This window comes from Rhamphochromis longiceps, linkage group LG14, assembly GCF_057381845.1.
Source record: "Rhamphochromis longiceps isolate RC_006_pf linkage group LG14, R_longiceps_female_GT1.1, whole genome shotgun sequence".
NCBI lineage: Eukaryota > Metazoa > Chordata > Actinopteri > Cichliformes > Cichlidae > Rhamphochromis > Rhamphochromis longiceps.
In genome coordinates this window covers 30,124,405-30,151,848 of record NC_140570.1, presented here as the reverse complement: position 1 = coordinate 30,151,848, position 27,444 = coordinate 30,124,405, and the positions used below count along the sequence as shown (strand labels likewise).

The following is a 27,444-nucleotide window of genomic DNA, read 5'->3' as shown; positions in this document are numbered from 1 at the left end:
TAAATATGATATATCATATGTGATATATTTAGTGAGAATGCCTATTCTATCACACGTCATTATAAAGCGTTTGCGTTGATTTTTGGCTTATTTGACAAGCCGTAGTTAAAAAAAAACTACTTCCGTCTTTAGGGTTGTGTTGTTGTCATGGCGCCGTTTCAAACTGTTGAGAAGCTAAATTTAAAATTTAAGAGATTAACGAGGTCCTGTATTTTAATTATGCTTCAATTAGCCACTCGGTGCGTATAGCTGACTTATAATTCATATACAGAAAGTGGAAGAACTGATTATTAACGACGGCGAAGTGCCTGAATTTAGTTTCTGGATTGGATTAACTTTATGTTAGCAAAATTAGCTCCCATTAGCATAACATTTAGTATTGTTTACTACAGTGACAACTGTTTTTCGCTGTAATGACTGCACAATCCCTGCAAAGTGGTCCCGGGATTTTCTCAGGAAAGCAGAGCGAAGAGAGAGACTGGGTTGCTTTAGGATCAACCAGAAATGTTCACAGCCGCAGCGGTTTAACGGCTGGGATCTCCCACACCAAGGTAAACAGCACTGAAAGTCTGATAATATTCATCTATCTTTATTATATGCAGTTCATCTTTGCATATATACAATTTGAAATGGAAAAGCTAAGACCACATACTAGTGATACATACACAGACCTGGAGCTGGTTGATTGAGATCAGCTGGTCCTAGAGTGCAGCACAATGTCAACAATAAATCTGAATATTACAGTCCTGAAAGTCATAATATTTATCGCTACAAGGAGTAGAGGCAGTGAAGGTAGAGACATTTAAATACCCGGGATCAACCATTCAAAGTAATGAAAAAGAGGTGGAGACGCGAGTGAAGCGTTTGTGATAATACCCTTTCTCTCTTCATTTTTAAGATTTTTGTAAGACTTCAGTTTGAAGCATATCACTATGTTCATATCACAATGTTTGTAAATAGCTTGGTGTCAAAGTAAAGCGCCTCAGTGAAGTTTACCAGAGATTCATGTACTGTTTTTAGTTGGATTCAATTTCAATTCAATTCAGTTTTATTTATAGGCGCCAAATCACAACAACAGTCGCCTCAAGGCGCTTTATATTGTAGACCCTACAATAATACATACAGAGAAAAACCCCAACCATCATATGACCCCCTATAAGCAAGTGCTTTGGTGAAAGTGGGAAGGAAAAATTCCATTTTAACAGGACGAAACCTCAGGCAGAACCAGGCTCAGGGAGGGGCGGCCATCTGCTGCAACCGGTTGGGGTGAGAGAAGGAAGACCGGACAAAAGACATGCTCTGTAAGAGAGACAGAAATTTAAAAACAAGTGTGATTCAATGCAGGGAGGTCTGTTGACACATGGTGAGTGAGAAAGGTGACTGAAAGGAAATGCTTAATGCATCATGGGAATCCTCCAGCAGCCTGCACCTATTGCAGAGGGAGGATTCAGGGTCACGTTATCCAGCCCTACCTATATGCTTTAGCAAAAAAGAAAGTTTTAAGCCTAATCTTAAAAGTAGAGATAGTGTTTGTCTTCCGAATCCAAACTGTAAGCTGGTTCCATAGAAGAGGGGCCTGAAAACCGAAGGCTCTCCCTCCCATTTTTCTTTTAAATACTTTTAAATACTCTGGGAAAAACAACTAAGCCTGCAGTGCGAGAGCGAAGTGCTCTAATGGGGTGATATGGTACTATAAAATTCATTCATTCATTTCATTTTAGCATCAAGCTAAGGCTTCATTCATTAGGATTTACAGGAAGGTTTACAAGATGGTAGTGAGACCTGGAGATGGTCGCACTAGAATTAGAATAGAATAGAATAGCCTTTATTGTCATTGTACAGAGTACAACGAAATTGGAGTGCCACTCCCTTGGTGCAAGTTTCAATAATAAATATAAATGTAAAATATAAAAAGTACAAAAAAACAATTGTAAGTACTCAAACAATAGTATGTACAATATATACAGGATAGCAGCATTAATATAATGACATGAGATGGTCGCACTAGAATTAGGCGCATTTTCTGAATATTTGAATGCCATCTAATACACATATTATACATATAGGCTCAAATATATACATACACCCCCAAGCCTCTGGCATTATTCTGTCTAAATAATTGTTCACTCTTCTTGATAAAATTGGTAGAGTTAATTTAAATTGGTTAGTTTCCTGGCATGAGCCTACACAGTCCGCAAATATTCATCAGGGTTAAGGTCACAGCTTTCAGTTCAGTTCAGTTCATTTTTATTTCAAACATTTCAAACATGTGCCTTCACAATCATTACAAAATATCATTCCATTATTTGTTTGTTTTGTTTGTTTGCTTTGGGAAGACCATTCGAAAAGCTTCACGTTAGCCTGTTTTATCATTTGTAAAATCAGGTTTGATGTGTGTTTGAGATCATGGTCCTGTTCAACATCCAGTTGTATCCAAGTTTCAACAATCTAGCTTTCGCACAAAGAGGATGTTATTATTATTCCATCTGCTCATCTGTTGAAAGAAATCATTAAAAGCCCCAAATTACTACGACATTTATATGATATGGTATACTTTATCGTATGAATCTCTTGGTAATTCTGGTTCCATGTTCCCTAATGATTGTATGTATCCTTTTGACCACAACTATATGCAATGACACCATTTCCTAAATACCTGTTATTGATAAATATATCTGATTGTGTCTAATCATAATGACTGATTATACCAGATAAAACTGACTTCTGTCTTGCACACCACAGCTGCTGTTCAATGACGCCGTCCCTGCAAGTACTAGAAACCGTGCCACACATGTCGGCCTGCCTGCCCCCATTGTGATAGAGCGACTGCTGCCTGTATCAGAAGTTAAGGAAAATGTGGATAGCACCAGAAGCTCTTTCAGCTTCACCACACTCTCTGAGGAGAGGCTTCAGGCAGCTGTTAAGCAGGCCAAGCGAGATCTAAGACGAAGGCGCCTTGAATCGCTGACAAAATTATCGGCCAAACCTTCTCAGGAGGCCTCACTCTTTGAAACAAGTGATGTAGAACTCCGTCAGGTAATTTAATTACTTTTTGTCTATAATAACATTCTTGTTTATATAATATGAAATTAATTGTTTGTGCCTGTTTAGCAAATGAAGTTTATTTCCTCTCTTTATAGGAGTTTGCAGCAAGTCCAAGTAAGATGATGTCAAAAGCATCCAGTCCAAAAGAGAAGGTGACTGTAGCTGGAGCCAAACGACACACATCCCAGAAACATCCTATTTCATCCATGCCTCGAATGAGCCGCTCACCCCCAACCAGAGACCCTGGCCTTAGGCAGGTAGAAGGAGACAAAGAGGCACCTTTAAGCCACGAGATCCACAGGCTGCAAAATGAACTGGAACTATATATTCAGAAAGTGGAAGAGCTGGCTAACAGAGGTAGCCCACAAGACACCTATAACTTGAAATGCATGGAGTGTAATCATAATTTTGGAACCCATTGCAATGATCACACTTTTCCTATGATTTCACTACTAATGCATGATGCTGATAAATAATGCACAATGTTTTTTAAACAACAGGGGAGAAAATACAGGAGTCATTAGAACCTGAAGAGGAAAACAAGTTGGAGATACGCAGACAGAAACAGGCAGCTCGCTCAGCTCGTATTATTTATGTTCTGCAGCAACAGGTACTTAAATTTCTATTGAATGCCATTAAATGTTTGTCACTGGATTTCCTTTTGCTCTGCTCCTCTAGACAATGTTCTCTCACATTATTTAACAGGTAAAAGAGATACAAGAGGATATAGAAAAACTACGAAGCCAGAAAATGTGGGATGCTAAAAAGGTGAGAAGAAAGTCACATTTTGGACTTCATGGCTCTCCCCTCTGCCTCAGCCACTCTTGGCAGATGGCCACCCCTCCTGAGCTCGGTTCTGCCGAAGGTTTCTTATTGTTAAGAGGGAGTTTTTCCTTCCCACTGTCACCAAGTGCTTACTCGAGGGAGGGGGCGGCATCTGATTGTTCTATCTTTATAATTTTTTAAAATTTGTTTTATTTATTTGTTATTGTAGGGTCTTTACCTTACATTATGAGGGCCCTGAGGCGACTGTTGTAATTTGGCACTATATAAATAAAATTGAATTAAATGAGTAAAATCAGTCGTGTCTGATTTTTTTTTTTTTTTTTTTTTTTTTTTTATGAAGGAGTTTTGTTTAAAAAAAAAGTTGACATTTCTGTTCTTAATTTATTTGCATTCTCTTTTACTTTCAGTCCATGGCGATAAACAGGCTTGCAGCTGCACATCGTGGGGCACTGAGGGCTTTACAGGTTTTTATCCATCAACTCTCTGATCTGTCTCACAGCAAAGTGCCTCCTTATTCCAAAGAACTGGGGCAGCTGATTCGCCAGCTCTCTTTGTGCTCAGCTAAAGTTGAAGTGGCCCAGGGCTCAGCTGTGCCTGAGACTGCCCTTGACATCCTGCAGAAACTAGAGGTAAGGATCACGATGTAACCGCTGTATTCACAGAGTGATGTGTGTTTTCCTAGTGTAGACTTGGCTCCTGGACAATGCAAAAACAATCAGCGGAAAGAAGCTCAATGTGGCAAACCAGTGCAGTATTGTATTGGTCCCGACTTTAAACCTACTTTCTTATTTTACTTAATAAAGGCAAATATTCATGCATGAATTCCAACTAACTGCAGTGCAGGTTTAGCAGAGCATTACAAGAACAGATTCTGTATCTGCTACTGTTTCTAGGTCACAGATCGAAGTAGTAATACGATTTTAATATGCCTAAATGATATGATTTTTCCAGATGCATCATATATTTTTATTACATGTTATTTTCTTTGTTACATTGTTTATTTGTGATATTACTGTAAACATAGATGACTTGTGCTGCAGGATTAATCAATATTTAGTGGAATTTATTTTAGGAAAATATATATTTTTTGAATTGAGTGAATAATCTCAGGCTTTGCTGTCACTTCATTTTTAATAGACTTTGGATTCTGCTCTCAGTAAACAAGAGATGCTCATAAAGATGCAGGCTCAAGCATGCCTTCCGCAAAGGAAATCTCCTCATCGCAGCAAGTCTCCTACGACTGCACCCAGGCGTCCCAAACTGCAAGGAATTGCTCGAGGTCCTTGCAAAGCAAAAAATCCCAGAAGAGGCCTCCATGGTGAGCACTGTTTACTAGCTTTGTGTATTTATTAATGCAGACTTCCTGGGTGTTGTTTAATGATTATCATTTCAACTTAAGACCTACTTGTTGATAGAGGCCTGCTGACGAAGGACAAACCATTTGCTCTCCTATGTATATAAAAGCCCTCCAAGGGCTTCTGTGCGGTTCTCTTGGGGCCTCCCACTGTGCGTAAATTGCTGTACCCAGGCTTAAAATTGATCAGGGAGCCAGGAAGTGATAGGAAAACAAGATTTAAAGTGCAGAACTCTGGCATTTGGTCCCCTGCTGTTTAGTATATGAGCAGTTAAGTCCTGCTGGGTATTATTGGGCTGAGAGGCAGTGATGATATAAACACCTAGAGTGAGCCTCATCTGCAATCTAGATCTCCCTAGAAACCTGAACCTAAACCACACATCCACCTGGCTGTCAAGAGTGCAGGCAAATTCTGTAATCGGTGGTGTTGTCTGCTCCCATCAGGGTTCAACTTAATTGAATTGTACTGAAAGGGATAAATAATCTTGTTTGGTTTTGACTTTTATTTAGTTTGAACTTAAGATCAAAACAAATAAATTGTTTAACTTTTTATTTTTGTCAGCAGATAAGAGAATGGCCTCCCAGAAACCCAAAACTACTCAACAGCCCCTCAATCGAAGAGAGGTGCTGCGGTCTGGCCTGGAGAGCCTCGTCCAGCAGAGGGAGCTGCAGAGACGATCCCATACCAATACTAACAGCAGAAAAGAGCTGCCCTCTCAGAGAAAAACGGCTGAAACAATAAAGGTGCTGGGCTTGTACTGAACTCAGTATTTCACAAGACACAGAGAACGCTTAATAACATGTTATTAGCAACATGATTTGTTGTTTGATATCATACCCTGTGGAAAAAAAAAAAATAATAATAATAATAAAAAAAAACACCCAGCACGCCCCTGCGGGCGGTTTATCCTTCAAGCTCGGGTCCTCTACCAGAGGCCTGGGAGCTTGAGGGTCCTGCGCAGTATCTTAGCTGTTCCCAGGACTGCGCTCTTCTGGACAGAGATCTCCGATGTTGTTCCCGGGATCTGCTGGAGCCACTCGCCTAGCTTGGGAGTCACCGCACCTAGTGTTCCGATTACCACGGGGACCACCGTTACCTTCACCCTCCACATCCTCTCGAGCTCTTCTCTGAGCCCTTGGTATTTCTCCAGCTTCTCGTGTTCCTTCTTCCTGATATTGCTGTCATTCGGAACCGCTACATCGATCACTACGGCCGTCTTCTTCTGTTTGTCTACCACCACTATGTCCGGTTGGTTAGCCACCACCATTTTGTCCGTCTGTATCTGGAAGTCCCACAGGATCTTAGCTCGGTCATTCTCCACCACCCTTGGGGGCATCTCCCATTTTGACCTCGGGACTTCCAGGTTATACTCCGCACAGATGTTCCTGTACACTATGCCGGCCACTTGGTTATGGCGTTCCATGTATGCCTTGCCTGCTAGCATCTTGCACCCTGCTGTTATGTGCTGGATTGTCTCTGGGGCATCTTTACACAGCCTGCACCTGGGGTCTTGCCTGGTGTGATAGACCCCAGCCTCTATGGATCTTGTGCTCAGAGCTTGTTCTTGTGCTGCCATGATTAGTGCCTCTGTGCTGTCTTTCAGTCCAGCTTTGTCCAGCCACTGGTAGGATTTCTGGATATCAGCCACCTCCTCTATCTGCCGGTGGTACATACCGTGCAGGGCTCTGTCCTTCCATGATGGTTCCTCGTCTCCCTCCTCTTTCTTGGGTTTCTGCTGCCTGAGGTATTCACTGAGCACTCTGTCAGTTGGGGCCATCTTCCCAATGTATTCTTGGATGTTCGTTGTCTCATCCTGGACTGTGGTGCTGACACTCACCAGTCCCCGGCCCCCTTCCTTCCGCTTAGCGTACAGCCTCAGGGTGCTGGACTTGGGGTGAAACCCTCCATGCATGGTAAGGAGCTTTCTTGTCTTTATGTCAGTGGCTTCTATCTCCTCCTTTGGCCAGCCTATTACCCCAGCAGGGTACCTGATCACGGGCAGGGCGTACGTGTTGATGGCCCGGATCTTGTTCTTACCATTCAGCTGACTCCTCAGGACTTGCCTGACCCTCTGCAGGTACTTGGTGGTTGCAGCTTTTCTAGCGGCCTTTTCATGGTTCCCATTCGCCTGCGGGATCCCCAAGTACTTGTAACTGTCCTCTATGTCTGCAATGTTGCCTTCTGGTAGTTCAATCCCCTCAGTTCTGACTACCTTCCCTCTCTTTGTTACCATCCGACTACACTTCTCCAGTCCGAACGACATTCCAATGTCATTGCTGTATAGCCTGGTAGTGTGGATCAGTGAATCGATGTCTCGTTCACTCTTGGCATACAGCTTGATGTCATCCATGTACAGGAGGTGGCTGACAACTGCTCCGTTCCGTAGTCGGTATCCGTAGCCAGTCTTGTTAATGATCTCACTGAGGGGGTTCAGGCCTATGCAGAACAGCAGTGGGGACAGAGCATCTCCTTGGTAGATCCCGCACTTGATGGTGACTTGTGCTATGGGCTTGGAGTTGGCCTCTAGTGTTGTACGCCACATCCCCATTGAGTTCCTGATGAAGGCACTTAGGGTCCCATTGATCTTGTACAATTCTAGGCATTCCAGTATCCAGCTGTGGGGCATTGAGTCATAGGCCTTCTTGTAATCAATCCAGGCAGTGCACAGGTTGGTCAGTCTGGTCTTGCAGTCTCGGCTGATTGTTCTGTCTACCAGTAGCTGGTGTTTTGCGCCTCTGGTATTCTTGCCAATTCCTTTCTGTGTCCCGCTCATGTATTGACCCATGTGCCTGTTCATCTTAGCCGATATGATGCCTGACAGGAGCTTCCATGTAGTACTGAGGCAGGTTATTGGTCGGTAGTTGGAGGGGACCGGTCCCTTCTTGGGGTCCTTGGGGATCAGGACCGTCCGGCCTTCAGTTAGCCATTCCGGGTGTCTCTCGTTAACACGCCTACTGGCTGAAGAAGCTAATATATATATATATATATATATATATATATATATATATATATATATATATATATATATATATATATATATATATATATATATATATATATATAAATTTTTTTTTTTTTTTTTTTTTTTTTAAACCAATGATCAGACGTAACCAATGTGAGGTTAATGTAAACTAATAATTAAATATTTATTTTCTATTTTTATTATAGCATAATCAGATGCAAGATACAGGCTTCCAGCAGCCTACAGTCTCCTCTCGGCTCAGAGTGAGCCAGCTCCCTCAAAAAGAGCACTCTGTGCCCTGGATACCTACATCTCCTCACTCTCCTCCTCCACAACGGTGAGTCTGTTATCTCTCTGTGCAGTCCTCGGCTCACTCGATGATTAATGTCATTATGTAAGTACTGCTTTAATGTCCGAAACGCTGATCTCCAGGTAACAGTTTACATTTAGTATGAAATAATATGTGTGGACAACCCCCCCCCCAAAAAAAAGACCATTTTACACAATTATCTCTTTATGAATTTCAATCAAATTGTGGATGCAGGTAGGCATAATCAGATTATCTGATGGACTAAGAGGTTGTATACATTATAGGATTGTAGATTGTATTCAATGTTACTGGTAAAGTGCAGCACATACCATATGCACCAAATTTTTCATTTTTCATTGATGACAGTTGCTTATAAGGAAAATCCGAAGAAAAAAAAAGTAATTTGGTAAATATAGTATAAGAGATGTAAGTGTCAAAATAAAAATTGCTCTTTCGCTTTCCATTGAGTTGTGTAATATAGCATCTTTCTGTTTACATTTTTTAACCCATTCATCATTCTCTGCTATCAGCAGATCCCCACAAAGGGGAAGACCAGAGCCTCGTTGTCTCTTTTCTCCAGTGAAATCCTCACCAGACCCTCCAAAGCAGAGGCCTGGAGGTAGTTTGGCAACTGAGCCAGGCCTAAGCTCACAAAGGAAGAAAGAAGCTCAGAATGAAGCATTAAGGTGAACCTTACCTCCCAAAGTTTTTTTTTTTTTTTAACCTTATTTTAAATACACGGGTTGGCAGTAATTGGGAACAATAGGGAAATAAAATGTGAAAGTTAATCTCTCTTCCATCAGCTCTCCTCTGTCCTAAGCTCGCTCCCTGCAGATGATCACAGTCTTGTGCCCATTGCAGAAGCTATGTGTAAGCTGGTTGGTTTAGTTTAGAAAAAGGCCTAATTACTCTTGCTTTCATGATAACAGTCTGAGATGTTACATATAAAATCAAAGCTTTGAACCATAAATTACACATCCTTCATGGCTGTTCTTACAGTGATAGTGGAAAAAAGGCAAAAACTTGGCTCCCGTATGAGCAGGACCTGTGACCATAATATTAGATATAAATGTGTTTTGATAAGTCTGTTTTCCTGTTACTGTGGTGCGTTGCAGGCCAGAGGCAGCTGTTGCTAGTGAGGGACCGTCAACTTTTCCTGCAATATTTTCCAACACTGGCTCAGGCTTTCTTCTCTCTAGGGATGTAACTTCGGTCGTTGCTGTGCTTTTTGGAAGTCGAATTTCCCAGAGGAACCCACCCGAGGGATTAATAAAGTTCTATCTTATCTCTTATCTCTTATCTTATGCACTAGTGATCTGCATGTGCATCTGCACTTTTTGACTCTCTGAAAGGACCTCTGATTGGCCAGAATCTAATATAATTGGCTAGGTTTTCTTAAAACCTGATAATGGAGCCCAACTAATATGCAGAAGTTTAGTTAGGAATTTTTGCCTGATGGCGAAAAATCTGCCTGTCCCAGCTTTTATCGCTTCTACTTATTATAAATATCTTTTTTCAGATTACCTTGTAATCTGTGTCATTTCTGCTTCTCACATTAGATTATCTGTCATAGCAAAATGCCACATGGGTGGAATCTAGGAAAAAGGAACATTAATGAGAACATTCAGAGAGCCATTTCTAACCTTTATGTCAGACCCCACTTGCTGAGAGCCAGAGGCAATACTCTGATTCTAATTCAAAGTTAATTCTTTCCAATAAATTAATCTAGGTGCCAGCTAGATTGAGGCCATTTCTCTTTTTGAGTGATTAATAGTTTGCCTGTTTTATAAGCACCTCATTGATTGAGTGTTCCACATATGTCTCCGTTTAATCAAATCTTAATTACTGCAGTTGTGCTTTCTTATTAATCAGTGGCTATCAGCGTGATTAAAGATGAGGATTATAAATTATTTATGTGCAAAGCTTCTTTGAGCTTACATTTTGCTTCATTTGATGATTGCCTGGGTGATGCAGGAAAGCTTGGCTAGATAAGATGACTGCGCAGAGACTGCAAGAGCTGAACCAGCTGAGTAAAGAAGAGGCTGAACGCATTCAGAGATTAAGGTACAGTACTAATAAAATTATTGTTTTAGCAGATTTGGATCCAAGGTAATGAAGGCTTAAAGTCATGGTGAATATTAATATAGCCAAAAAACTTTTTTATTTCATGTGCCCCCTAATTGCAACCTCTGCAGACACTATGGGATAATAACAAACTCCCTCTGACCGAAATAAAAGGGATTAATTAATGACATAAAAAAGTAAGTACAGTGTGTGTGTGTATATATAGCGATATATGCACTTGCCCTTTAACCTTTGTAAATACTTATGCTGTTTAAGAAGAAAAACATTTCCCACTCGGTTCATTGTGCTCACAATCAAAGGAGCATTTACTCTGGGAATTACAACATGGGCAACATTATCTACTGACAACAGAACAAAACAATGAGTGGAAAATAATGCAGACTGTGATTGCAGCGCATCCATTCAGCACCAAGGAGAGCATATGTTCCTATAGACCGTTGTGTATTTGTTAATTAGTCACTGGAGAGCCCAACTTTAAAAGGCTGGCAACAAAACGCAATGTGCACAGAGCAAAGTCAACACTTAATTACACTACTGTGAATGTGTGGGTTAACGCTACTGTGTTCTCTGTCACAAAGACGTGTAGGCCTGCTCTTTATTTACTCACCTTGTCAAGAGGGGAATACCACTGCAGGAAACATGTAATGTTAATTAAGAACACATGCAGCCTCTATAGTTTTATGGGTTACGTAACATTAACAAATTTGCACATAGTGTGTTACATGGAAAATTGAATGAAAATTCACCATTATTACAGATCTGTTTTGCCTGTGTGTTATACCCATGGCAGGTTCTTTTTGTTTGTTTGTTTGTTTGTTTGTTTCTGTTTTAAAGCTAAAGAAAGCTGCAGAAAAGTGTTAAAGTGTTTAAATTAGATGTATAAAGAGTCACTATATCTGATTTTTTTTTTCCTCCTGCCACTGTGACAAGTAAAAGCACTAAACTGCTTCACTTGTTTACAGGTGATAAGTTGGACACAATAGACATCAATACAATCAACAGGCTGCATTTTGAATAAAATGCTTATGTCAGACTTAGTGATTCTTTTATGCTTCCAGCTGCTCTCAGCTGGTGAAACTCTTAACTGGCATGTCAGCCTTTATGGCTTTTTTTTAAATTGGTTTCAACAGTGAACGTAACCATTCAATATAATGCCAGCAAAGAGTTTGACAGTTTTGACCTTATATGCCTATTATAATTACAGATTAATGTGAATAATTTAAAAAACACTGAGCCTGATGACTATTTCTATTGTGTGTGAATACATTTAGCCATCAATGATAATGATTGATAGTGATGATTAATTAATTCTCTCATGCATTTCCAGTAATGAGAATGTTTTATTCGACTCAAACGGATAGTTATTTTAAAAGCTTGGCAGAAAGTTTTTTGTTTCTTAATCAGAGAAATTCAATCTTTTAATTAATTCTGAACCCAAGGTGGGCTAAAATTCCAAATATATTTTTAACTATACTTTATGTAAATACTTTTTTTTTTTTTTTTTAATTTTGTGTCTTTAAGTTAAAGCAGCTCAGCTTCAGAACTTCTGTGACAGCTTGCAGTGTGGGTGTGTTTTGGTTCACAGGTCTGAAGTTGTCTCGCCAACTCAGTGGGCTGAGAGAGCTGAGCAGAAGGCCAGAGAGAGAATTCAGCCCCTTCTGGATGAAGCCCAGGTAGGAGGACTTATCTGCTGTCCAGCTAGTGCCAGAATTTCTTCCTTTTATAAACCTCCTAAAGACAAGGGTGACAGTTGTTGCATGTGAATGATTAAATAAATCTAAGTTTGTGTGTATGCGTGTGTTTGGCTTCAGATTTGCCTCGTAAAATAAACTGAGATTTTTATTGTGCCTTCAGCAAATTGGTGAGTCCAGGAACAACAGAATGAACTCTCCACTGAGGAGTCGAGTGCCTGAACAGGCCGCAGAGAGGGTGAGCTTCACTACAGGAGATTTGACATTTAAGTTTATCATGGCAATGATTTAAAAACTGTGCAGCTAAACTCACAACACTTGTATTTATTTTTTTTTGTAATTATTGCCATTTACAGGCAGAAGAAAGTGCTGAGCAGCTGAGTGAAGAGCTGCTGGACGATTTGTTAGAGGACACCGCCCGGGTGGCGTGGACAGTTAGGACAGACAGACAGCTGCAGGGCATGGCCCAGGACATGCTGCAGGCCCCAACCCTGGAGAGTATGCTGCTTCGTATGGAGGAGATACAGGTGAGAGGGACCCACCAGTGAAAGGTCACTATGGAATTTGAAAGGTCACTGGTTACTGGTTTAGTGTTTATAATGAGCTGTTATGACAGCTGTGGTCTGCGTCTGAATACTGATGCATTTTCCAGACTTGATTACACCGTTCAATTTGTTTGACAAGGCTCTTTGTCAGTAGGATGCTGTGTTTATAGAATCTGGTTCTCTGTGTCTCTGACAGCGGGATCAGGAAGAAGTGAGGAGACGGTTTGCTTCTATCACCTATTCAGACCCTCTTTACTTGAAACAACCAGGACCAGCAGGTAAAAAAAAAAAAAAAAAAAAAAAGCCAAAAACAGACGATTTCTGCACTTAAACAAAAAATGTTATCTGCAAGTGCAAAACCTAGAAAGTTATTTCACAGACCTTTCCTGTAGGTGGAGACAGTGCTACAACTGAAAAGGCCAGATGTATGCTGTTGTCCTTTTGTCTTTCTATCTGTCTGCTCCTTGCTCCACCCATCCCTCTTAACATTTCTCCCTTCTTTTGCTTTCTCTCTCTTCTTCTCAGGATCCCAGTCCCATGCCCCCAGCTCCAGGCCAGCCTCTCCTCAGCCAATTAGGCTCACAAATCCAGTGCTGAAGCAGACCTCTGCAGCGGATATTGTCCTTGAGAAACCTGTCATGACTGGGTGGGTTTCTCTGTCTTTTCCCCTTTACTGCACAAGTCATTTCTATGTCTCATCTTTAGCTGATGGCTTCCATTCATTGCTGTTTAATTCGTCTTGAAAAGTCAGCAGGGAAATTTTGGAGTGTTCTCAGAATATTAACTGGAGCCCAGTATTAAGGTTTGACCTATTTAACTCCCTTTCCAATCATTTGAGCTGAAATTATAGGTCTTAGCCTCAATTATTGGTCATCATAGCTCAGCTCAATGCTCCTGATTGCACAAAATTATGATATACTCCCTTTTTTTAACAAATGCAAATATGTAAATGGTGGATTTTAATTACTTGGAAAGTATCAGGTGACTTTTAATGAAATCTTATGAGACAAATTACATATCAAATTACCTTTAATGACTTGCTTTAGTTGCTGATGCTGTAATGAAGAGAAACAAACGGCATCTTCCACAGGAAGTAATTCAGTGCGGGTTTAATTGCACCTCTAGACTCAATGACAAGGAAGTGGTTAATGTTCTTTTTTTCCCAGCTATACACATTTAGTCTTTTTCCACATGACGTGTGTGCCCTGTAATCACTGTTCCACTGGGAGTCCTTACTCATCCTGCAAAACTCACTTGGGTGGCTACTGTACCCAGGGCAGACTCTATTCCTGACTCTGGCAGCAGACTCCACAGGGAGACCCTCCACTGCCCAGGGCTTTAGCTGCAGCTGCTATACTGCTTAAATTAACGAGGAACTTGGAAGGAAAGAGAAAAGAGACTGGAAGGGACTAGAAGTTGTTGACACAGACAAGCCAGCAGGATACTTTTAACAAATTCAAGCTGCAAACATTAGCAAATTAAAGTCTGTCAGTCTTCATCTGCCTCGGGTTCACTTCACTTGATGGAAACTTTGCCTTAAGAGCCACTTTGCTTAACTGTTCTTAATGCATCTATCAAGCAATAACTCTGTTCTCTGGCAAACATAACACAGGTGCTTTTTTAAGAGGTGTCTTTTTTTTTAAATTAGCTGTTCATTTTAGAGGCATCAAGCCTTCCAGCTTCTTAACGGGGACAGTCATTTGATAACTGCTAGCTCATTTGTTCTGAAACACCTTGAATCACTGTAGCTCAGAACAGACCCGTCTGCAGCACTTTCATCCTCAGTCTGAATTACAGCTCCTCTAACAAGTGCTGGCAGCCCACTGGACCTTTATGTGTTTTGTTTTGGTTGACACATTAAATCACAGTGGATGTGATTGGTGTTTGTTTTTTTGTTTTTGATTTTTTTTTTGACATGGATCAATAGAAAAACACTTTGATTTGAAAGCAAGTACTAATCTTAGTAAACAAGTTGACTAGAATGCTTATGAATAAAAGAACACACAAGGTGATTGTGTGTATTAAGCCCCTTGAGTTATTATCACAAGATAAATAGTAATTCGGTTGTGCTGTGTATTCAGAAAAAGGGACGATTGTACCATAACAAAACAGTTGGTGATAATTGAATTAAATTTAAATTCACATAGATATCAGTGAATAATTAATCGGCTCAGTATTTCAGCTTTTTGCAAGGCATGTTTTATCTGTATTTACTTGTTTTTTTTGTTTGAAAGCATTTGAAATTTCTTGGTCATGCTTAGAGAAAAATGCAGCTGGTTTCTGTTGGTACACAGATCGATTTAGTCTCTTAGTGAAATCAGTGAGGTTGACAGAGAAATTCAGCAGCACAGAGGGTGGGTAGCTTCGCTGTCTGCTGAGTCACACATGCCATCACAGAATCCTTTTTCTTTCTTTCTTTTTTTTTTTTTAACCATAAGATGCTCGTCAACTTATCTAGTCCAATAAAGGCAGTAAGACGAGACTGATGGTGGTCGTGCCATTAGCTCTTGTATGCGTAGTATTTTTAGGCTCTGAGGTTGCTTGTAATGTAGTAATTGTACTCATTTGCATATGAAAAAAGGATTCTATATATTGTCCCCATTCTCTATTCTCTAAATGAAGCATGACCCAGCCTGTTCAGCACTTACTCCATGACTACTGCACTATCTAACTTGCGAAAGAATAAACCTCCCTGCAAGACACTGACAGATTGTTTGTTTGGTTTCTTTCTAAAGTGCAAGAAGGAACTTGTTGTCCACCTACAGTGTCTCTTTTTTCACAGTGCTTTGTCCCCCTTAGAAGTAATAAAGTTGGAAGTAGGGAGTCGTTTGGAGTGAGATGGGGAGAGAAATTGTGTTTATTAGGCACATTGTTTTACAGAGCTGTCTTTGGGGGACACAGAGTTGCTTCGTAAAATGAACTGAGCTGTAAGGGAGATGCTTTGGCTACCTGTGCTGAAGGATAAAGAGGCCCAGGTGTCACATAGTGCAACACATACCAGCGCAGATGAAGGGATGAAAAGCTAATGCGGAAGCAAACCACCAAGGATGCTCTGTAAGTTAAAAAGCCTCGCCTTATGTTGTTGCAGTCTATACGCTAAATTTAACTGTTGTTGCTTTATAACTTTAGGTTATGTCAGATTGTGTGCGCAGCAGCCCTTTTGAGTTCACCTCTCTCACCAAAATGATCAGGTCTTGAGAAATAATGGTAATTCTAAAACTGATGCCAGAGAGCAGCAGGTCATCCCACTGGTTGCTCTCTAAGGAGCATCATTTTCCAGACATTTAGGAAAGTTATTTTGATAAGCAGCTTTTCACAACTGCAGCTCTTTCCTGTTGCTTCCGCAGCCCTCGGATCGAAACCTGTGGTTAAAAATGTGGTTTGTTTTTCGTGCTGATGTGGGATTGTGTTAATCCTCTGTCAGTGTTGACTGTCCTGGTGTTCAGTGTAGCAGAATGGTGAGGTTTAATTTGGGAACGGGAAAATGAGCAAAGAGCTCATCATGTGTGTTGTCTCAGCCCTGAGTTGTTGTTTACAGCCCACATTTTTCAGTCCTGAGAGACACATCAGGCGACATGCTCGTCATTTTGTGCCTCACACACATATTTATACACACCATGGGGGAAAAAAACATGCCACGGAAATAAAGCTGCATAATTTTCTCAGTGTGACTATCAATGGAGGCTTCTTAGGTGCTACTGTTTTATAGCTAAGAGGGACATTGTCACATGGTATCGGTTATCGGTTTCCTGATTTTTGTATTAAGTAAGCTGGTTTTCTGTAAGCACTGAGCCAAGGAAGGTGAGAATTGATCGGGAGTTTTCAAAAGAATACTAACTGAAAGAATAAAATAGTTTTATATTTAGTGAGTGCTGCTACTCTGTTCTTTTCTTTTAATCTATGCTGACTATAGTCGGGGTTACTTAGTAATGACAGGAGAGCCCAGAGGGTTTTAACACTTCCACTGACTCTAACCAGGCGTAACGCTGCCTTTGTCACGCTAAATACTCTTTCCAAAACAGCACGAGTTTCTTACCTTGGGTGTCTTTGTTCAGGTGCCTGTGCGAGCGCTGTCAAACAACCACGGAGACAATCTTTTAACACATCAGCAGAGCAGCAGATAAGATTTATGTATCCATGGTGAGGAGCCCAAACCTCAGTCTCCCCCATCCCCCCTACAGCTCCATCAGCTAGTCAAGCAAATCAATAAAAAGATAAGAAGCTCACTCAGAAAAATTAAAAACCGTGCATTTATTTTATTTATTTATTTCACACTGCTCTCTCCCACCTTTTTCCTCTGTGGCTACAGTTGTCCCCTCCTGTATGTCGTCACTTTGTAACCTGGTGGATTTTTAGTTGTGATGTCTTCTAAGTTCTGCACCCACATTTAAATCAGTCCAGTGCAATATTATAAAAGAGGATTTTCTTTTTGGAATATTGAGGGTTTCTGTTGTTTTGTTTTTTTTTTCCCCCCCAGTATCCTCCACCTGTTTCTTTCCACACTGATCTTCCCCGCTGTCACTGAGGCTTCATTGAGCCTCGCTTGAATCACCCCCTTACTATCTCTCAGCCACTTGTGGTTTTATCTGACTCAGCTTCAGCCCAGCTTGCATCCCTTTTGATATATCACATATGGCACCGTCCTGTGCCAGGTCCCATCTTTGCCAGGCTCTGCGTGGCTTTAGCTTTTGTTGAGAAATGAGAAGACAAACCTGAGGTGATCGCGCTAATGCTGCTTGCTTGTTTGGGTTTGTGTAAATCCGGTGTGCAGGCCAAGTTGCAGGTGCTACAACGTGATGGATAGAGGATGTTTTGTTAGTGTTTCAGCATTTTGGTACTTGTATGCACTAGCCAAACAGAAAGGTACACAGAGTTGTGAAAGCACAGATTAATGAAATGAAGGTTCATCATGGATGTCTCATTCAGTTTCGAGTGAATTTCATACGGCACAATAGAGTAACAAACTATTACTAAGAATTTGTCGTGATATTTAATTTGCAAATCTTTTTCTCAGCACTCATATCACCTTTTCACAGATTGTTATGCAAGACCAATCTTGCTTTGCAGATGGTCTTTTGTGCCAAAGTATCTGAATGGTTTTCATTCACAGAAAACACAGGCTAGTCTATTTTCTTTTCAGAAGCGTGGGAGCCATTGCGACTTTAAAAATAAGCGAGTTTGCAGGGTACAGAATTGTTGTTTTTCCTGTCAAACAGTAAATCGACCCATTTCAGACTGGAAGCATGGTTCGCTGTGCTGGCACTTTGATATTTATGGCCACCCCATGGGTTGCAGCCCCAATAGTCAACACTGAAACAAGTTTAGCTGAGGCCCAGGGAGCACAATAGAGAGGCACTTTGCTTTGGAGCTGCTGCAACACTAAATATAGCACAGTGAGCGCCATTGCAAGAGCCAGGCTGATTTGTCAAAGCAGAGAGGATTATAAAGCCAGACCACGGCGATGCCCAGCTGAGCCCCTGCTCATTCTGAGCAAGGGGCAAGCAAGAGAGCTGCTTGCACTCTGACACCTCTCCTAAATTCATCATCTACACCCTCAGTTTGTGTTCTACTGCAGTTACCTTTTCTCCACATAAACATCTCTTAGAGGTCATCTTCTCATCGTGTTGCTTTCTCAATGGGATTCTCACTCTTTCTATAATATTATGAGCTTTTTACCTGCCCTAAAGTGCCTTTAAAATGATATAAAACTGAATTGAACTGAAAATACAATTTTGAGATATTGAAAAAATATGTTTCTTGGTCTCACCTTCTGAGCATCGTCTTGTTTTTCCACATTCGCAGCTTCCTGTGTGAGAACAGCCTGACAGAGGAGGCATCCCAAGATGAGCAGCATCCTGCAAACAACACCATGTTCCCTGGCCCTCTGGAGGGAAGCAAGGCGCCTGTTATCTCAGTGCCAGGCAGCATGCTGAGAGGCATTCGGCAGTACCGGGAAGACTATGAGGCTTACCTGCGCGCTGTGGCTCATGAGGCTGTGGGCAGCTTCGACCCCTGGGCCGTTGCAGACGGGTAGAAAACTGATTGTTTTAATAATGACTTAAGCTAATGAGACATGTGCATAAACATGATCAGGGAATTTTGTTTGCACTGGCTGATTGCCACCAGTGTTTGAAGTATGCATTGCAGTTATGATCGGTCTCAGTCATCGTGATAGTCTAAAGTGCTTGAGTTTAAGACAACTGCAGTTGTATTTTTAGATTTTTAAAGATGTTTCACCTTTCATCCAAGAGGCTTTTTCAGTTATAAAAGCTGATAGGGAGTCTCAGGAATTTACCTCTTAGTGGGGTTGTCCCACTGAAGGTGAGAGTCACTGACCCACCTTGTCATTATGTGAGTGATTAGAGTCACGTGAGCCAAGGTGTCAATTCGCTGCTCCATCCTAACATCACATGAGTCATTATGGTCACATGGGTCAAGGTGTGAGTGGGGCTTGTATGGTCTGGGGAGGGATCTCAATACAGTGCTATAGATAAAGATTTTTATAAGCTCCCTCAACCGCTCGAGCCTTCTTGTTTTGTGTTTAGCTTAAGCTTAAAGGTAAATATGTAACATGGCAGTATAGGAGAAAAACAGCTTGAAACATTTACATTTAACACCTGTGACATTACATGTGTGCATAGATCTCCACTAGTGCTACCTTTGCTTTGTATATTGGATGGCACAGTGCAGTGGTTAGCCTTGTTTTTTCACAGCAAGAGAGTCCAGAGTTCAAATTCACTGACCATCTGGGTCCTTTCTGTGTGGGTATTCCCTGTGCCTGCTTGGGTTATTTCTAGATACTCCGTTTGCTGCCCAAAGACATGCATGTTAGGTTAATTAGTGATTGATTAATTGGTTGTAAAATACTGCATGCTCACATCTACAGCTATGTTTGTGTTTCTCTCTGTGTTAGCCCTGCAGTAGACTAGCAAACTGTCTAGGGTGTACCCCAGCATTTGTACTGTGACAGCCGGGATAGCCTCCAGCCCTCCCGCGACCCTGAATTGGACATGCTGTTAAGAAAATAGATAGCTGGACATTATGTCTTGTGTTGCACTCATCTCCTTCTGTGTTAGCATGCTAATCTGCTATTGCTGGCCCTTCTGCTATGTCACTTTGTACCATAGGATGTGAGAGTAAGTCAGTCTGTGCTCGGTCCAACATGAGAGACAAAGTAGCAGTGCTGCCCAGTTAGATTTTTCTTTGCCATGGCCTAACATTCTGACCTCTTTACAGTCATTTCCAACACAATCAGTGAATTGAAATTGTGAACGCAGCGATGGCTGATTCATTTGCTATAAGACTGATGGAGAGCAGGAGATCCTGTTGTGCGTGCTTTACTGTGTTTCTGCTTCCTTTGACACAAATTATGAAGTTACCTTCCTTGGCCACCACACAGGCAACAACAAGGATTGCATTATGGATGTTGGTTGATTTCTGTCCTGCACCAGTGTCCGATGATGACAGACATAAACACTGGTTGTGAAGTTACAGCTTCCTCTCTCAGAATAAGTTATCCTTCTAAATGCACATTAAGTGTTCATGTATATCTTTATTAAGGGGCATTAGCTCTCAGCAGGACCTTTTTCAGTGTTCAGTTTCATCTAGAACGCCCTCAAACAATGACATTTTCCACCTAATATAACTATTTGCTATGAATGAGTCTCTTCAACGCTGCAGCAGTTTCAGAGTGAAATATGAGTTTTTTTAAGTTGTCCTACACATTAATGATATGACATGCTTAGTGTTTGTAACTAGAACCACGCTGAAGCAGATCTGTCCTTTCTGTTATTTATTTTGTCCCTGGATGCGATTGACGGACACTGTGCACAGCAGGAGGCGCTCACTCAGAGAGGATCATGCAGAGTTTATGGTTTGCATAGTGCGCCTCTGTTGTTCGCCGCCGGTCTTCTCTCCCACTCACAAACTTAGATACTTGACAGGCCGCTGCTGGTGCAACGCTGGCTTCGTGCCATCATTGTGAACATATTGAACTTATGCGTTTAATATATGAGTTCTAAACTTCTGAAAGCTGTTTGGGATACCAAACAGCTCGATAAACTGTCTTTCTTAAGTTTAGATCTGAAAAACTGTCCAGTCCCACCCATGGCATCTGGCTGACTGTGTCACTGGCTCATTATCAGTTTCACATCAAAAAGCCAAAGTTTTTAAGACATGAATCTGTACTTAGAAAAAACAACAACAAGATATTGCGTGAGAAACCATCCAATTATCTCAGTGTTTTTGGAGACGGAGAAGGCATACGTATAGACTAGTATGACCCCTGCTGCTCTGACACAGCGCAGAAAGCTTTCTGTGTGATGAGATGGTAATGAGCAGCCCTGTGCTGCTGTGGAGCCTTACCACCTGGAGGATCTCATTCATTCTGTCTGCTAACAGACTGATTGCAAGATAGAAAGACGTCAGCACTGCCAAAACAGCTATTTGAATTTCTTTATGCATGTAAATAAAACTTAGTGGTAGGGTCCTAGGATCCTAGTTCACTTTGTATAAATCTGCTTTTTTATTTTGATTTTCATACCGGTACATTAGCATAAACGGTGCACTGTGCAGTCACTGGTGTGTTAAATATAAAGATAACTTGGAGTAATTCAGAAGGGCAAGCACGGTTCCTTGTATATTGATGTTAATGATATTTTATAATGCCTGTTCCCAAACCACAGCGGCACATTCTTCTCTGGATTTCTCTCGCTATATGGTGCTGTGAGCAAAGTGTTCTTGTCATGACCCTTTAGAGGAACAGGGAGTTCAAAAACGCACAATTACTCTGATAGTTTTGTTGCACTGACGTTTCAGTGGATATGTGAAAGTGTTTCCCATTTTCCCTCATCCTCTATGTCCCTGCCTCAGTCTCTGCCTGTGCGTGTGTGTGTGTGTGTGTGTGTGCTGACCCAGATAATGATCAAACACTGAAATTTAGCTTGGTGCTGCACACAGTTCACGAGGCTTCAGAGTTATTTTGCTCTGTTTTATGTTTTTAAACTAAGTTTTGCATGTGCACCTCTTAAAAAAACAGATACCACATTTGTTCAGAGAAATCAGCTTTAATTTGACCTTCTGCATTTTTGAAGATAATGACGCAAGACTGATGATTTACATTTACTTTGAAATTATAACCACTGCGCACAAAGGACATGTTTCAAGTGATTTGCATTTGCCATTGTTTTCAGGCCCACTGACCTTTTTATTTTGCATGTCTTTCAAAATTTCTAGCCTAAAATCTTGTGAGAAGACCGAAAATAGCAGGAGCAGCAGCAACATAAATACCATTGTCATATGTGATTTGTTTTGATGCCACAAATGAATTCTACCAAATTGAAGCGTATACATTTTCAAATTTTAGAAGACTTTTTTTTTATTTTTTATACAGGTTATATATGATTTAAGGAAAATAACCATGTTTTCTAACATCTGCACCTCTTATCCTCTCACAGCTTGGCTGACGAGTTGCTGTCGGAGGCTCTGGCTGACGTGGCAGCAGAGTTTCAGGATGTCGTGGAGGAGTATGCTGAGGCCGTCTTCACCTCTGAGTTCCTGCAGCCGCTCCGGTCACCACCCGCTTCAGCTGCAGCGTTTTCCGGACAATAGGATGCTGCAGCATGATGGATGCAGCATTATCTTTAAAACCTTTGATATTATGTTTGCTGTGGATGGAAATTTTTACCTTGTCAAACCCTGGACTACTATTATTTATTATTTTTATATAGAGTATTGTATGTTTTACAATCAGATATTTTATTTTTGAAAGTTTTTATTTATTTGATCTTAGACAAAGGTCTAAAAACACGTTCATAGGTAACTTCTGCAATGACACAATATGATTTTATTTTACTGGGATCACAGATTTTATTATAAAGCTCGGCAGAAGAGATTGTTGAGTTACACAGGGAGCATTAGTCACATTACTTCTTTTGGTCCATCTGTATCTGTGTTTGCATACCTCTGGGAAAGTTAGTTTAGTGTAGATAAGCTTAGAGAGACCATTAGAACATTACAGAGGATTATAAGATTACAGCCGTCCCCTTGCACTTGGTCTAAATCTCCCTGAGGATTACTCACACTTATTATTTTCACATTGGCATATGGAAATAAATTAATTGCATACGGTTTCCACCAAACTGATGTAGAAAGCCAAGGACATGGTGCGCTTAAGGTCTTGTAAATTGATTTCTCAGTCATTTTAATGTCCAAATAAAGCGTCTCAGCACAGAAAAAATACTTCCCTCTAAATTTAATGTGTTATCCCTGTAATCTCTGTCCACTCTGAGGGTTGGACCACATGAAAGGAAAGTGATAAGGGTATGGTTAGGGATTCTTTTTTCCTTTTTCAGGCTTTTGAACTTGGTTGAGAACTATTTTAATAATTCTCTTTTCTGTGCTTTTCTTTCTTAATTGTGGTAAAATGTGTAGCACAAATTAAACAGGACAAACTTGACAGGCTGAGAAAATGTCTGAGTCCCTTGAGAGCAACATGAAAGCCAGGCAGATAGAGCAATGGGGGCACATGCAGATGCTGCACTGGCCTGTGGGGACCAGCCTTTGATTGGGGACATACAGTGACTGAATGAATTAGCTCACACGGAATCAGCTGCCCCGTATTTCCTCTCAGGCTGTGTTGTGTGTTTTTGTGTGTGTGTGTTTGTGTGTATGAGGGCGTCAGAATGCATGCAAGCTTTAACAGTCTCATGCACAGTGCACATTTCCCCTTTGTGATCTCTGATAAATACAAACTGGTACGTTCAATGTGAGGGAGGTGTTGCTGTCTTTACATAGGTATAAGGAAGGCAGGTAGCTCTGACATGCGACTGGGAAACATCAAAGACCATAAAATAATGAGTTGATTTATGATTATTTTTAGCTTTTATAGTTCAGGAGACGTTTAAAAGACAAATCAGTGTATATTTGCTTTGTCAGCACTACTTAACATCAGGGAGCAGCTTAGCAAATCTTACAGTAAGACCAAACTGTTTTGATCTTTGAGGCTTTACTGTGGTCGACTTGGATGTCCTTGATTTTTCAGCGTTAATGCTGTAACCACCATGCACAAACATATTACTGTGGAAAGACCAGAATTAGAACAGTTTTGCTCATCATTATAATTTCAAATGATCACAGAGATTCGACCTTGCCAACGGTCAGCGCTGACTCATTATCAGAACACTGACTGCAATATATTCACGTTCGCAGGGGCACTTTGGCATGTAGGTGCGTTAAAGTTGCTTTGTGACAGTCGGGTCTGTTTTGCTCAGTGTTTACAACAGATGGATCCTTGCTTGTTAGTCATGTTTGCTCCTCTCGGGGGATGTTCTGTCGAAGATGAAGTATCTGAGGGATGATTTCTGCTGAGATGCTGGCCATCACTGAGCAGTCTGTCGCGCAGACACCACCATCGTTTGCATTCTCATATTTTCCCCTTCTTTTTCAGACAGTTTTGAGACGCAATTAGCCATCTGAGATCTCATTAAATACATGACTGAAGGGAAGCATCTGTCACGGCTTTACCTCTCAGATTGAATTGTTTGTTATGTAGTTATTATATGAATCGAGTCCTTGCAGATAGCCAACTATACTCACAATGATGGATCATGAGATAGAAATGATTATCTGTCAAGCTCAATACACGTGCGTACAAGGCAGAGTGAACACGTTGGAGTTATTTAGAAAAACTAGATATTCTTCGTTTATTTTTTATTAATGTAAGATACAGTTGAGTATAGGCCGACATACAGAATAGCTCACTTCAGCAGGAGGAGCAGCATGACCTTTATTTGATACCGTGGTTGATCAAAGGGTGGGAGAAGTAGTAATGCTCTCCACTTGAAGTCACAATACCACAGCGTAAAAATGTTCCATTATTAAGTAAAAGTCCTTCTTTCAAATGTGCAAAATATATTCAGGAGAAACTACGGATAAACAAAGCGTAGCCTGTAGAACAAATTAAAAGTGAAAGCATTCAATGCATAATGATTTTACAGAAACTGGTGTTTTCAATTTTCATGGTTGATGCATGAATATGTTAGCAGCATGTTGCTGTAGGTGGTTAAAGTGTAATAATACTATAGCAACAACTACATTTGATAAGAATTTAATATCATTTGCAAAGGTTAAATAATAAGCTAGCCTTAAATGTACTTACAGGAAGTAGACGTAAGTCAGTTTGCACCCCAGTGTAATTTACTCAGGTTACAATTATAAATATGTTCACTACATTAAAAATCAATTCGTAATACCTATAATAGTTGTGTTTTTTATGAATAATGAACAATGAAACTGCGGAGTGTTTTTACTGTTATACCTGAACTCCAGAAGAAGAAAATATGAATTGGATGATTAATTGGAAAGCTTGTTTCCTTGAGATTTCACAGCAAATGAAGCAGACATGATATCGGAAGCGGATTAAAAGTGTTGAATTTATATTTAATAGCTTTTTACTCTCATTACAGTTATGTTGCTTATTTTGACTGCCATTCCTTTTTTTTCTCCAGTGCATACCTCCACTTCTCCAGGATTTCTTTCACTGACTCCCTACAGATCACATTGTCATCTGTGAACCATGGACACTCCTGCATCCTCATCAGTCAACCTGTCCATCAACATTGCATGGAAGAATATAAGTCTCTTATTTAAAACAAAAAAACAACCAAGGAGTAAAAATACTATTCCTAAGCTTGAAATGTATTTTGTTCCTTTCCTATTTTAAGTCATTTTCTTTTTTTCTTTGTATGTTTTAATTATGTCTTAATTTATTATTTTCATAACTTTATAGTGGTGTGCCCTGTAGGCCATGTCTCCTTTAAAATATAGATTTTAATGACAAGAGACTTGCTGGTTAAACAACAGTTCAGTTCTCTTCTAAACCTCCAATTCATTCCTATTGGATCACAGTACTTCTCTAAAGCTGCTAATATGATAAAGAGGACAAAAGGGTCACAGCAACAGTGAATTGTAGGGTTAAACAGTAGAATAGTAAGTATATCTGCATGTGTGTGAAACAGCAAGCCACATCATCAAACAGCACATTAGGATAAAAACAGCCAGCTGACAACTTCACCTTGCGTGAGAGTGCTGTGACATACAGCACGGTGTCTTTCCTTCCATAAGGTTGCTGGATTATTTTTTAAAGACAGAAAAGAACAACAAATCTGCACCTTGGGTGCTAAATTCAGTTTGCTGACTGCCTGCACTGTAGTTTGTGAGTCTTTTAATGGCTCCCAGAAAGCTTAATGCTGCTGAAACAGTTCTTTCATCCATTTTTCAAAACCCCTGCAGTGTTTATACCAACAAAAACATTTAGTGTTATTGAGTTTCTTTCTGACTTTACTTTGTAAGACTTTAGTCATGTTTACAATGAATTTTCAGTGCCTAGACTGGCTCTGAATTGCCACAGAGATCTGTTTTTTTTTTTATATATAATTGTATGGTTCAGTAAAATATTTCTTACTGAATACTGACATCAAATAACATCAAAAGCCACTGTTGAGAAGCAAAGTGCTGCTTTGAGTTGTGTCTCCAATGGCATGAAGAGAAGTCTTCTTACAAAAGAAATTCACATAATTCAATTAGCCTTTCTTTTCCTCTTGGATTCAGGCAGTGCTGCCATTTGGTGTAATCAGAGCTATCTGTCTTCCTGTCTTCCTGGCCTTAAGGCTTTTCCCTATTAGTTTTCCTTAGTAGGGATTGCAACTCACTGTTCTACACCAGAAGTGTATTGGTATTGGCTTCCATGATAAATACAAATTGGCTGTGTGTATTCCTAGTAGAGTCTGGTAATGTAGAATGTCTGGCTGTCTTATTCTAGGGTGATGGTTCGGCCATCACCATTTCCCCCATCAATATTCATTTGTGTGGACGTGACTGCCGATTAATGCCACAACCAGACCATCCTTAAGGGACTGTGTAAGCTCATGTGTGGTCACATATGTGGATGCCAGTGTTGAAAACAGCAGGTGTTACTGTGACCACTTGACACACTGCTGCTTAATGTGCACCATAAAGAAACGTGAGGGAAGCTATTCTGCAGCTATTCGGGTCAAGTATCGCAGGACTGGAGGTTGAAATAAGCGTAGAAATGAATTAGAGGAATCCATTAGGTGAAGCATCTGTGAGATTAAGCCAGATCTCACAACTGGATTTAAAGGATTTAAAGCTGCTGAGAGAAACGTGGTTCATGTGCTTCACCCATGTGCTTTGTTTTGATGGTTGGTTGTATTTTGAAGCACTTCTCAAAGCCCAAAAGATTTGCTTCTCTGCCTGAGTGACTGCCCAAGCTGACCGACCAATCTGGCATCTGCTGCTTTGTGATGGATGGTTTAAAGGGGTGCTCGCTCTTCCCCTCCATCCTGTTTCACTGCGCCCCCATGCTCTTCTTCTTTATGCCACATGTTTTCTATATCAAAATTTCTATTTTAATTTATTTATTTTTGCTTACAGCCAAACTCTATACAGCAAAACCAGATTGTATGACACTGCAGAAAGACTTTAATCTACTTTACATTTAATATTCTGTGTATTTTTTCTACTCTTTCATTAAAGCTGTGCCTTGTTCTTTTTTAAACCGGACGTTTGGGACCCCAGCACACAAATGCAGCAACCTTTCTTACAGAGTATGTGTAATTTCTGCAAAGGCTTCTGGCATGATAGATTA

The 27,444-nt window shown here is 40.6% G+C and overlaps 1 protein-coding gene across 4 annotated transcripts; it reads left to right on the top strand.

The window, feature by feature from the left end:
- The first annotated feature begins 27 nt into the window (after positions 1-27).
- kiaa0753 (KIAA0753 ortholog) lies at positions 28-27,373 on the top strand. Of its 4 annotated transcripts, none has more exons than XM_085380163.1 (18): positions 28-551; positions 2,743-3,036; positions 3,141-3,402; positions 3,546-3,655; positions 3,751-3,813; positions 4,239-4,460; positions 4,969-5,149; positions 5,748-5,929; positions 8,355-8,485; positions 8,989-9,144; positions 10,433-10,522; positions 12,129-12,216; positions 12,398-12,472; positions 12,591-12,761; positions 12,976-13,057; positions 13,305-13,425; positions 18,582-18,809; positions 22,235-27,373. In XM_085380163.1, exons 1-18 carry the CDS (start codon positions 414-416, stop codon positions 22,386-22,388), a joined length of 2,748 nt encoding a protein of 915 aa, XP_085236289.1. In that variant the 5' UTR covers positions 28-413; the 3' UTR covers positions 22,389-27,373. The 4 variants fall into 4 exon arrangements, with proteins under 4 accessions (XP_085236289.1, XP_085236291.1, XP_085236290.1 ...); XM_085380165.1 differs by having other exon boundaries at positions 31-551; positions 5,751-5,929; XM_085380164.1 differs by having other exon boundaries at positions 33-551; positions 8,992-9,144; positions 22,235-27,372.
- The last annotated feature ends 71 nt before the right edge of the window (positions 27,374-27,444 follow it).